At 51.1% G+C, this 12,659-nt stretch overlaps 1 protein-coding gene across 1 annotated transcript; it reads left to right on the top strand.

Annotated features, from left to right (window-relative positions):
* Window positions 1–9,108: 9,108 nt before the first annotated feature.
* On the top strand, window positions 9,109–11,864 carry LOC311329174 (protein wntless homolog; the record flags this gene model as incomplete). The annotated part of the gene is made up of 2 exons (XM_084463050.1): window positions 9,109–9,329; window positions 11,587–11,864. Coding segments are annotated over exons 1-2 (384 nt in total), but the record flags the coding sequence as incomplete, so codon positions are not given.
* Between the last annotated feature and the right edge of the window lie 795 nt (window positions 11,865–12,659).

Genomic DNA, 12,659 nt, shown 5'->3' on the forward strand with positions numbered 1-12,659 from the left:
AATACGGCTATTTCTCAATACTTTTATATTAGAAAGAGTGATTGTGTACCTCAAACCTCGCCAGGGGCATGTGTGTTTGGCAAAAACCGGGGCAGCGGCTGGGGCTGCGTCACGGGGGGCCTTGATTGGCACTTCCTGGAAAAATATCTACGCGGGAAAATAGAATAGGCTCTGTGCACCAGCTCCACTACTTCCTGAAAGTCACTTGGCATCTTTATTTCCTGTCCTATATGATTGGATTAAGTGATTAATCAGGTGTGCGGAAGACCCAGCGCACACCTGATTAATCACTTAATCCATCATATAGGACAGGAAATAAAGAAGCCAAGTGGCTTTCAGGAAGTAGTGAAGCTGGTGCACAGAGCCTATACCCTACTCAGGCTCTGAGGAAATCAAAGCCCTCCAGAATGACGACGGTGATTAGCGGTGATGAGGCACGTGACGGAGCGCACCCATCCTCTGTCTGGAGAGCAGCTCCTGGCTGAGGTGACTCTGAGCACGTGCACCCGCTGGGGGTCAGCTGATCAAGGCCACGCTGCGGTCAGTCTCTGTCTCTCTCTCTCTCCACACTCTTGCCTGTGTCCTCTCATCTCTCCCCCTCCTCTCTCTCTGTTCCCTCCATCTCTCTCACTCACTCGCTCTCTCCTCTCTCTCTCTCTCCCCCCCTCTCCCCTCAATCTCTCTCTCTCTCCTCTCTCTCTCTCCCCCCTCTCCTCTCCCCTCTCTCTCTCCCCCCTCTCCTCTCCCCTCTCTCTCTCTCTCTCTCCCCCCTCTCCCCTCAATCTCTCTCTCTCTCTTTCCCCCCCTCTCCCCTCAATATCTCTCTCAATCTCTCTCTCTCTCTCTCTCTTTCCCCCCCTCTCCCCTCAATATCTCTCTCTCTCTCTAATCCAAGGTGCCCAGTCTGTTGTCAGTCTGAGACGAGGAGTTGTGCTACAGCCCTAATACCAGGATATGACATCACACGCTGAGTGAGCTAAAACCACTTCTCCCAGAAGGTAACAGAGGGGCGGGGCCAGTCTTATCCATCACCAAGGTAACTGCAGGACAGACAGACAGACAGACACAGATAGACAGACAGACATATAGACAGACTGACACACACACACACACACACAGAGAGATAGACAGACAGACAGACACAGACAGATAAACAGACAGACAGACAGAGTTCAGCAGACTGATAGACAGACAGACAGACAGACAGAGTTAAGCAGACTGATAGAAAGACAGACAGACAGACAGACAGAGATATGCAGACAGACAGACAGACAGACAGACAGACAGACAGACAGACAGAGTTAAGCAGACTGATAGACAGACAGACAGACAGACAGACAGACAGACAGACAGACAGACAGACAGACAGACAGACAGACAGACAGACAGACAGACAGACAGACAGACAGACAGACAGACAGAGCCCATGTGTCAGGCAGCCCTGGTTATTCTCGTACCTGGCACATCCGTTCTAGTTAGCCACTTAGGCTGCGGCTTAACATGGCCATGGAAAGATGTCTGAGGCACAACAGCTCACACACACACACACACACACACACACGCACACACGCACACACACACACACACACACACACACACGGGGGGGGGGGGTATACGCAAAATACGCACGCGCAGTCCGTGAAAATAATCCCGCGCGGGAATTGTCTGAGCTACACCAGTATAGAGCGCGCGTAGTGTTGCGTGCGCAGCCTACTGCTCATCCGATGCGATCAGCTCATCGATTTTCACTTCACTTTTCAATTCATCAATATGGATGGGTATATTGAATATGGTATTATATATTGTAGGCAACATCATAGTGTAGCCTACACTCTTGATCATGTAACTTCAACTAGTTGTAATAATGTAATAATTGTACAAGTCACATATAGGCATATGTTGTTGACATGTTCTACACTTCCTTAAAATACTGAAATGTAATTTGAATTAATAATAACAATGAATAATTAATATAGCTATTATTCTTCAGTAGGCTATGCCTGGGGAGCTTTGCATATTGTATTCACCCTAACCTACACAACGTTTTAATTACAAAGTGATTGTTATTGTGGTGTCTTGATTAAACTTAGATTTACTGCAACCTGTTTTAGACCAGTGTGGTTCTTATTAGTTTCCATTTGTACTAGATAGACCTAAGAGAGACACCAACTTTGCATTTCTGGACACAATATAAGCGCGTACAACATAGGCTACGCGCGGGGAACATAGAACCACTTCCTATTATCAACATCAATAGGCTCTGTGCACCAGCTCCACTACTTCCTGAAAGTCACATCTTTATTTCCTGTCCAATATGATTGGTTTAAGTGATTAATCAGGTGTGAGGCAGACCCAGCACACACCTGATTAATCACTTAATCCAATCATATAGGACAGGAAATAAAGATGCCAAGTGACTTTCAGGAAGTAGTGAAGCTGGTGCACAGAGCCTATTGAATCTTCCCAAACGCGAAGGACGCGCGCGCGAGTTCCACGCACGAGACGCGCGTGTAAAGGCTTGTGTGTGAAGCTCGGTTGTGTGTGTAGTGTGTTGTGTGTTGTGTGTAGTGTGTTGTGTGTTGTGTGTGTGTAGTGTGTAGTGTGTTGTGTGTAGTGTGTAGTGTGTAGTGTGTAGTGTGGTTGTGTGTGCAGCTCGGCCGACACACTCAATGCGTGAGACTGGGCAGCCCTGTAAGCCTAAGGTTACTACATAATACTCAATATTCAGCTTAAGTATACTGATAGTTTAAGCTTCACATGCTGGACCAACAGATTCTACCGACATTGGTCGTGTGGTGGTCATCATTACGTTAAATCCATTAATTGATTATAACTTGTTAATAAGCAGGTGGGCAGTCGGCTAATTTATGCTCAGCTGTTTGGCGCTGTATGAGACTTACTTCACAACAGAGACAAATAAATGCAAGTTATAGTTTGGCAGCTGAGGCTTAGGGGGTAAACAATACAATGGTTTGGTGTATGTGTTACCTGGCTGGTTATCTGTCATCACTCTGCTCTCTGGATGGGGAGAGGGCCGAGAGGGAGGAGGGAGGGAGGGAGGAGATGTGTGTGCAGTGCTGCTCATCTCTCTGGATGGGGAGAGGGCAGGGAGGGAGGAGGGAGGAGTGAGGGAGGAGATGTGTGTGCTGCTGCAGCGCGCCTCCGTTTCTGTCCGCTTTTCACGTTTACCGTTGACAACGGAAGAGAGGGAGGGGAGGGGCACGCGGGCACGTGTGTGTGTGGGGGGGCAAAATTACAACGCATTTTGGGGCATTATTATTACACGCTTTTAATCGACAATTGATCGATGTCACCATGGGCCACATACAGTAGGCTAGGCTTATACTGTAAAAAAAATAAAAAAAAGAACTAAAAAAGTAACTTTCAAAAGGGCACTTGCCTTGTCCAGAGGGCAAAGGGCAGGTGCTCTAGCACCACCTCGTGTCTTTCTGTGCACGTCCCAGGTAGCGTCTACATAAGAAGCTTGGGACGTCCCTAACCATCAATCTAACACCCACACCCACACCTGTCCCCTCCCTCCCCCCTCCCTCGCCTGACCCCTCCCTCTCCCCCACACCTGACCTGATTGATTTGCCCAATGAGACAGCATCCAATTTGCAGAGGATTTGAGAAAACTCAGAATAAAAGCAGCTTTATTCAGCTCGGTTTTGACGCGAGGGACCTCAACTCTGTGGGGAGGATCTGCTTTTTGGATTTCTCCCCAAAAGAGCTGAAGGGCCCCACACACCTGACCCCTCCCTCCCACGCCTGACCCCTCCCCCCCACACCTAACCCCTCCCCCCCACACCTGTCCCCTCCCTCCCCCCCTCCCTCCCTCTCCCCTCCCTCCCTCCATCCCTCCCCTCCCACCCCCCCACAGCTGTCCCCTCCCTCCCTCCCTCTCCCCTCCCTCCCTCCCCCACTCCCTCCCACACCTGACCCCTCCCTCCCCCCCTCCCTCCCACGCCTGACCCCTCCCTCCCTCCCTCCCCCTCCCTCCCACGCCGGTCCCCTGACTCTGATCTGAACCAGCGTCCCCGTCCTCCAGTCAGAGCGGTCAGCCAGTCCAGAGGGACCAGACGCTCCCCGGGGCCTCAGGCTGCTGGGGACGGGGTGGGGGGACCAGAGCACAGAGGGGTATGAGATGATGGGCCCCTGGGCACAGAGGGGTATGAGATGATGGGCCCCTGGCACAGAGGGGTATGAGATGATGGGCCCCTGGGCACAGAGGGGTATGAGATGATGGGCCCCTGGGCACAGAGGGGTATGAGATGATGGGCCCCTGGGCACATAGGGGTATGAGATGATGGGCCCCTGGGCACAGAGGGGTATGAGATGATGGGCCCCTGGGCACAGAGGGGTATGAGATGATGGGCCCCTGGGCACAGAGGGGTATGAGATGATGGGCCCCTGGGCACAGACGCGTAACGCCCCCCCAGCCATTTCATTTATCCACATTTTGAATTTGCCCAATGATACGGCATCCAATTTGCAGAGGATTTGAGAAAACTCACAATAAAAGCAACTTTATTCAGCTGGGTTTTGACGCGAGGGACCTCAACTCTGTGGGGAAAACCTGCTTTTTGGATTTCTCCCCAAAAGAGCTGAAGGGCCCATATTGCATGGAGTACTCAGCCCCTCTAAAGTACTATAAACACTCACTTAAAAACTACAGGTATCATGATGGTTTCTTTCTTGTGACGTCTTCAAAGTGAATGTTTAGGCTATTGCATCATTTTTTCAGCAGATTTTTTGAGGCTCTGTTATTGAATGAATGACGAAGCCTTTTGACTATGTGACAAGAAATGCAAAGGGCCCCCTGAGCTCTTGGGCCCCTGGGCCCGGCAGGCCCGCTCAGTAATATATCTTTGTGCCAGAGGATACCAGGATGGTCCACTAGTGGTCCACTACTGTCCTGAGGCAAGACTGGTCACTCTCACCAAGTCCTGACCAGTAGCTGCTACGCTACATGTGAAAGAAGGCAAGAGCTTTCCTGAGAGACCTGGTACTGAGCAGACCTGGCGTAGACATGATGTATCTGGTGCTGCTTCCCTGCTGCTTGCAGTCAATAGATACAGAAGCTGCGTTCCGAATCGCATACTTCTACTTCTTACTACCAGTACCTACTACAGCTGCCCTTAGAAAGTACGTACTTTGCAAGCAGTAGGCATCCAATTGGGACATACTACCTTGTCATAACATTGCGCCTTGAAATTTGCCCACATCCGTCGCTGTCCATAACGCGACATTCGTCTACAGCTGTCACGACTCGCACATGTGACGCACATTTCCGCTGCGCACAGGATTGTGGGTCAGAATAGCCAGAAAAGCCTGCTGGCTTGCATACTGCAAAATACAACCGGATGTAGTAGGACATCCTGGTATTTTTGCCATACTGCATGTGGCTATATAGTAGGGTAGTATGCGATTCAGAACGCAGCCAGATACTCTGACTTGATGCACACTGTGTTCCTACGTAACATAATATTCTATAAAACATGATTGTGTTAAGATTGAACATTACATTATTCCTATCCAGATGTTGTATATATCAGTGGGTATGACGCTTCGGGAGAGCAGGAAGTCATTGCACAGCTGTGGGGATCGGGAGCCTGGAACAGATAAACACAGGAGGTCAGCAGGAGGTGAGATGTGGGGGCGAAGGTCACCTCATCTGTTTTCTGTGACGTAAGAGAACGGAATGTATGGATCACAGCCTGGTTGCCCCGTCTCTCCGAGGCCCCTGCGGTCGATCGACACGGTCACGGCTCTTCTCTGTCCTGACCCCTCTTCTCTGTCCTGACCCCACGGTCACGGCTCTTCTCTGTCCTGACCCCACGGTCACGGCTCTTCTCTGTCCTGACCCCTCTTCTCTGTCCTGACCCCACGGTCACGGCTCTTCTCTGTCCTGACCCCACGGTCACAGCTCTTCTCTGTCCTGACCCCTCTTCTCTGTCCTGACCCCTCTTCTCTGTCCTGACCCCACGGTCATGGCTCTTCTCTGTCCTGACCCCACGGTCATGGCTCTTCTCTGTCCTGACCCCACGGTCACGGCTCTTCTCTGTCCTGACCCCACGGTCACGGCTCTTCTCTGTCCTGACCCCACGGTCACGGCTCTTCTCTGTCCTGACCCCACGGTCACGGCTCTTCTCTGTCCTGACCCCTCTTCTCTGTCCTGACCCCACGGTCACGGCTCTTCTCTGTCCTGACCCCTCTTCTCTGTCCTGACCCCACGGTCATGGCTCTTCTCTGTCCTGACCCCTCTTCTCTGTCCTGACCCCGCAGTGGTGGAATGAACTGCCCACTGACGTCAGGACAGCAGAGTCGCTGCCCATCTTTCGCCATGCGGAGTGCCTCTAGAGCTCAAAACTCATCTCTTCAAGAAGTACTGCAACGATTGCCTTCAGCACTAAATTATGCTCTTTGTCACTTGTTTTAGAAAGAAGATGCACTTGTGAGTTCTGGCGAGTAGTAGTACATTGGCTTTTCCTACGTTAAATGCAATTATTGTTAGTCGCTTTGGATATAAGCATCTGTTAAATGACTGTAATGTAATGTAATGTAATGTAATGTCATCACAGCGGAGGGCTGGAGTCTGGATCACAGAGGAGTGACAGCCTGTAAGCCAGCGCAGATGGAGAGCAAATGTCAGGTTGTCCCTCTCTCCCTTCCCAATTAATACATCCCTATGTGTTCCCTTGTTGACCTGCAGTTCTATGCTGCTACCACAAGAGGCAGTGGTCCCAGCACATATGCCATATGAAATACTCAGTATTTACCCATTATATATAGACCCTTTTACTGTTGGTAAACAATTAAGTGTGCGGGCGCATCTCTCCTGTTAGTCATGTCTCTCTTATGAAGTATCCAGCCCATGTTTACTGCTCTGTAGATGTTCTTAGCCAATAGACAAACATTTTCCAGGAGCTTGCTCCATCGTCTCGTTGAGAGAGGTCAGGGAAGAATTTTTACAGCTCACCTTTCTGGCCCCCGGGTGAAACTGTTTTTTTTGCTTCCCTCTGGAATATGTAGGGGTGGGACGTCTGCCCACCTCCCTTGTTCTCTGTAAAGCGCATTGTGTTGCCTCTGTGTATGAAATGCGCTATATAAATAAAGTTGGATTTGATTTGACTGGAGTCTGGATCACAGAGGAGGCCTGGGGTCTCTACGGAGAGAGTGGGTGTTGGAGAGAAGTGAAGTCCGTCCCAGAGGAAAGCCTGAGGCAGACAGATCAAACCAACACACAGAAACACAGCTACCGTAGGGGGCTGACCTTCCCACCCTCGGGCTGACCTTCCCCCCCTGGGGCTGACCTTCCCACCCTGGGGCTGACCTTCCCACCCTGGGGCTGACCTTCCCCCCCTGGGGCAGCTGGCAGCTCTGGAGGTGGAGCGGCCCGGCGCTTCCAGGTCCTGGCATTGTGCCCACGTGCCCTTGAGCAAGAAACTGAACCCCAAAATCGCTCACGTGCGGCACGGTTCACAGCAAGAAGGTCTCCGGGCCTTTCTGTGTGGAGTTTGCATGACCTCCCTGTGTTCACAAGGGTTTCCTCCCAGAACCCACTACGAACAGACCGGTCCCTGACCAGGACCTGGACTGAGCACTTGGACTTGGCCATGAACGATGGCTGCCCACTGCTCCTGGCTCTCCATGGAGGAGGACGGCTTGGGAACTATTTCGGGGAAATATTTCCACCGGCGACCCCTGAAGGTGTGTGTGTGTGTGTGTGTGTGTTGTGTGTGTGTGTGTGTGTGTTGTGTTGTGTGTGTGTGTGTGTGTGTTGTGTGTATGTGTGTGTGTGTGTGTGTGTTGTGTGTGTGTGTGTGTGTTGTGTGTGTGTGTGTGTGTGTGTGTGTGTGTGTGTGTGAGTGTGTGTGTGTTGTGTGTGTGTGTGTGTGTGTGTGTGTTGTGTGTGTGTGTGTGTGTGTTGTGTGTGTCTGTGTGTGGGTGTGTGTTGTGTGTGTGTGTGTGTTGTGTGTGTGTGTGTGTGTGTGTGTGTTGTGTGTGTGTGTGTGTGTGTGTGTGTGTTGTGTGTGTGTGTGTGTGTGTGTGTTTGTGTTGTGTGTGTGTGTGTGTGTGTGTTGTGTGTGTGTGTGTGCTGTCCCCCTCACTCATGTATGCTGTGTGATCACGTGTGGCCAATAAAGCCCCTCGAGGTCCATCATTATTATTATTATATTATTAGTAGTACACACCCCCTGGACAGGACTGGCCAATCACAGGGGGTGGTATGGCTGTGACCTCACACTCAGCCCAACCCCTCCATGGTGTGATTCATCTGGGGGTTCAAGTGAAGCAGTGGTATTCTGGGTGAATGGCAGCTGGCACGCAGAACCTTCTGAGACAGACCTAGGTCAAACACATCGACCTCTACCTGGTGAACTAACTTGAAAATGGTTGATTTACCTCATTTAAGGTTTCTTCTCTGGGACTCCATTGGTTTTATTGTATTGATCTATGCTCACTATCCCAGAGAGCCATGCGGAGTGCCTCTAGAGCAGTATTAGTTTGGTTATACTGCCTCCTAGTGGCGATGTTTGGTACCGCCTCCAACTGGGGCAGGGAAGTCTGTTTCAGGAGGAATCCTAGCGCAGTTGTACCACTAGGTGGCGCAGTAGCGACGTTGGTATTTGTAGTAGGCTACGTGCTTATATCATCGTCAAATATTGATACATAGCCTTATTGATCTCAGTGTTTAAATTGTTAAAAGACATTAAGGTAATGTGTCAGGTAGCCTATAGGCTATGATGACTGTAGGCTACGACTTTCACTATCTCCTCAATCCTGTTTTCTCTATAAGTGTGAAGCATTTTCTTGCGGCAAAGTGCCTCTCAAACTCTACTCCACCTGCGCGTAAAAACGCACCTGGAGAAGCGGCACCGTGTGACCTTTATACGGGGCTGTGATTTGGACAGACCGCACACTGCTTTCACCTGCAAATGTGCGAGGAAATCAAATATGCAATTGTGAAATTTTGGTGAACTATATCTTTAAATTGCCTTTATTCCCCCCACCCACACTATCGGGTCATGTGATGCGTGTTTTCTCCGGTCCTGAGAAGTTGGAAGACAAATCAAAGGCTTCGCAGCAGAGCAGAGCAGAGCGGGACGCATTCCACACGCACGGGATCTGATCTGCTGGAGACTCGGACCCGACGCACCTACAGGCCTGCGTGTCCTTCTCTCTCTCTCTCTCCACCCGCGATCTGCTCCAGCTTATCAACATGGCCGGGGCGATTATTGAAAACATGAGCACCAAAAAGTTGGTGATAGTTGGAGTGATACTGCTGCTGTTCCAGGCGTTCTCCTTCATGGTCGGCGGGTTGATCGGTAAGCACAACTTTTCTTCTTCGCGTTCACCTCTTTTGCGCCTTTGTGCGCGACCTCGGACACTGATTCCTGATTCGGGTTTACAGGCCTACCCACATTAATATAGGCTTGAAAAAGTTGCCCACTGTGACCGTGCCCACTGGCCAGAAAGTTTCCAATCCTTGTTTTGACATGCAGCTGCAAGTTCTGGTAGAGAAGAATGGCGACTGTAGCGAGCGGACGCGAAGTGTCTGAATCACTGGATCCGTTCAACCTCTTTCTGTGCCTCAATGTTGCTTCTGTGGAAAGTGGGATATTTTGCGTCCAGCGTCTCTTTCCTATCCGTGCGAGTCTGGGAGGATTCAGAAACGCCCGGATAAATCACGGCTTGCTTTGTTTTTTATGACCAGCATGTAGATTATGTCTTTCTACGCCCAGTGGCTTCGATTCTAATGCGGGCATTTTCATCTACTGTAGTTTTAAAATGCGAGAATGTCGTGCTGGAATGAGCCGCTGCGCAGTGAAATGCATAAATCATAAATCATAGTTCTCCTTGTGCATCAACTCCTGGAAGGAAATGAGAATATTCTCTAGCCTTATTCTCTATGTAGCCTACTCTGTGGCCCCAGGCGCTCTCTCTCTCTCTCTCTCTCTCTCTCTCTCTCTCCCTCTCTCTCCCCCACCTCTCCGTCTCTCTCTCTCTCTCTCTCCCTCTATCTATCTCTCTCTCTCTATCCCCCCCCTCTCTCTCTCTCTATCCCCCCCTCTCTTTCTCTCTCTCTCTCTATCCCCCCCCACCTCTCCGTCTCTCTCTCTCCTCTATCTCTCTCTCTCTCTCTCTCTCTATCCCCCCCCTCTCTATCTCTCTCTCTCCCTCTCTCCCTCTCTCTCCCCCTCTCTCTCCCTCTCTCCCCTCTCTCTCTCTCTCTCTCTCTCTCCCTCTCTCCCCCCCCTCTCTCTCTCTCTCTCTCCCCCCTCTCTCTCTCTCTCTCTCTCTCTCTCTGGTAGATCTCTCCTCAGATCCGTCTGGCATGCTTCTTCCTTCCCTGCTGCTTGATTCATTTGCATGATTCTGCTCCTTACTGATATCACTCACACACACACGCACACACACGCACGCACGCACACACACACACACACACACACACACCTAACTTGTCCTGCCTCAAGGATTTTTTTTTAAGGTGATGTTAGTTCTTTGTCTGTTTTACATAGTACTGACACACACACACACACACACACCCCCCAGAGAGCTGCTCTGTGGTGGGCCTGGCAGGCCGGCCCTCGTCTGGGTATCTGGGGCTTGATTAGGCAGCTCAGGCCGGGCCGGACCCTGCTCGACTGGGCTAGTTTTAATGAAGCCAGATGCCATTGTGTTTGCTCGGTGGCCGGGGCTGTGTGTGTGTGTGAGTGTGTGTGTGTGAGAGAGAGAGAGAGAGAGAGAGAGAGAGCAGTAGGGTAATTGAGTAGAACAGAGCTGGTCCCCCTCTGTTTTTGGACAACGGTGACACGACATGAGGTCAATGGGCAGAGGGGCCACACTGCGGTGTGTGTGTGTGTGTGTGTGTGTGTGTGTGTGCGCACTGCAGGAATCCCGGGTTCACTAAATAATTGAACTCAGAGGGGTTTTGTAGAGCTGAGCTCATTTAATTTTGGTGTGTGTGTGTGTGTGTGTGTGTGTTTGGTTTCTCCACAGTGTGTCCATTGTGATGACATCACCCCACACAAATAACACACACACGCGCGTGCACACACACATATTTCCCTCCTGGAGATGACGTGGGATAGGTATGTTAGGGTCTATAGCGTTGAGTCTGTATGCTGTGTGTGTTGAGCAGGCCGGAGACCTAACCAGGTTACACGGTAATTGAGACCATGAGGAAAGAGCTACGAGCCTCCTCCTTAACGCTATTTCCTTGTTTAGACTGGGTGTTCAGGTGGATTCATGTTGAACGGTGTGTTTAGACTGGGTGTTAAGGTGGATTCATGTTCAAAGGTTATCGTTTCAGTATCTATTAGACTATAAGCTACGCAATATTATTATTATATATATATAATTACTATAAGCTATATTGCTTCCCTCTGGAATATGTAGGGGGGACCTACGCCCTCTCTCATTGGCCTCTGTGTATGAAATGCGCTACACATATAAAGTTTGATTTGATATAATACTAGATGACTGGTGGAGGAGGCAGATTCCTGGTTGCTCAGGGCCACTTCCTACACTACCAAGCAAACATGTCCTCTGTCCTTGTCTCCTCTGTCCTCGTCTCCTCAGCCCCCAGCCCCACCACGGCGGTCCACTACCTGGCCACCAAGTGCGTGGACACGGACAAGTACCACCAGAGCACCAAGTGGTTCATGCCCTGGGGACCCAACCAGTGTGACAAGATCCGCGACTTCGACGAGGCCATGGCCAAGAAGATCGAGGCCAACAACATCGTGTTCTCCGTGCACATCCCGCTGCCCAACAAGGAGATGAGCCCATGGTTCCAGTTCATGCTGGTCATCCTGCAGTTCGACATCGCCTTCAAGATGTACAACCAGATAGGTGAGGGAGAGGAGGAGAGACCAGGAGGGAGAGGAGGAGAGACCAGGAGGGAGAGGAGGAGAGACCAGGAGGGAGAGGAGGAGAGACCAGGAGGGAGAGGAGGAGAGACCAGGGAGACCAGGGAGAAGACAGAGGAGGAGAGACCAGGGAGCAGATAGAGGAGGAGAGACCAGGGAGAAGACAGAGGAGGAGAGACCAGGGAGCAGATAGAGGAGGAGAGACCAGGGAGAAGACAGAGGAGGAGAGACCAGGGAGAAGATAGAGGAGGAGAGACCAGGGAGAAGACAGAGGAGGAGAGACCAGGGAGAAGACAGAGGAGGAGAGACCAGGGAGAAGACAGAGGAGGAGAGACCAGGGAGAAGATGGGTGAGGAGAGACCAGGGAGCAGATGGGTGAGGAGAGACCAGGGAGCAGATAGAGGAGGAGAGACCAGGGAGCAGACAGAGGAGGAGAGACCAGGGAGCAGATAGAGGAGGAGAGACCAGGGAGACCAGGGAGAAGATAGAGGAGGGAGGGGAGGAGAGACCAGGGAGCAGATAGAGGAGGAGAGACCAGGGAGCAGATAGAGGAGGGAGAGGAGGGAGAGACCAGGGAGCAGTTAGCCGCGGGCGCTAGCTAGCGCCACTGTGGGAGCTGTGGAGGCAATGGTCTGCCATTTTGTCTTGTCTCTCTCTCTCCGTCTGCTCTCTCTGTGCGTCTCTATTTGTGTCCGTGTGTGTTGTTGTGTGAGCTGAATGTGTTGGTATCAGGCCGGTCCTGAGCTGTGTGTGAGTGTGAGCTGAATGTGTTGGTATCAGGCC

This window comes from Borostomias antarcticus (assembly GCF_949987555.1).
Source record: "Borostomias antarcticus genome assembly, contig: scaffold_1018, whole genome shotgun sequence".
In the NCBI taxonomy this organism is placed as follows: domain Eukaryota; kingdom Metazoa; phylum Chordata; class Actinopteri; order Stomiiformes; family Stomiidae; genus Borostomias; species Borostomias antarcticus.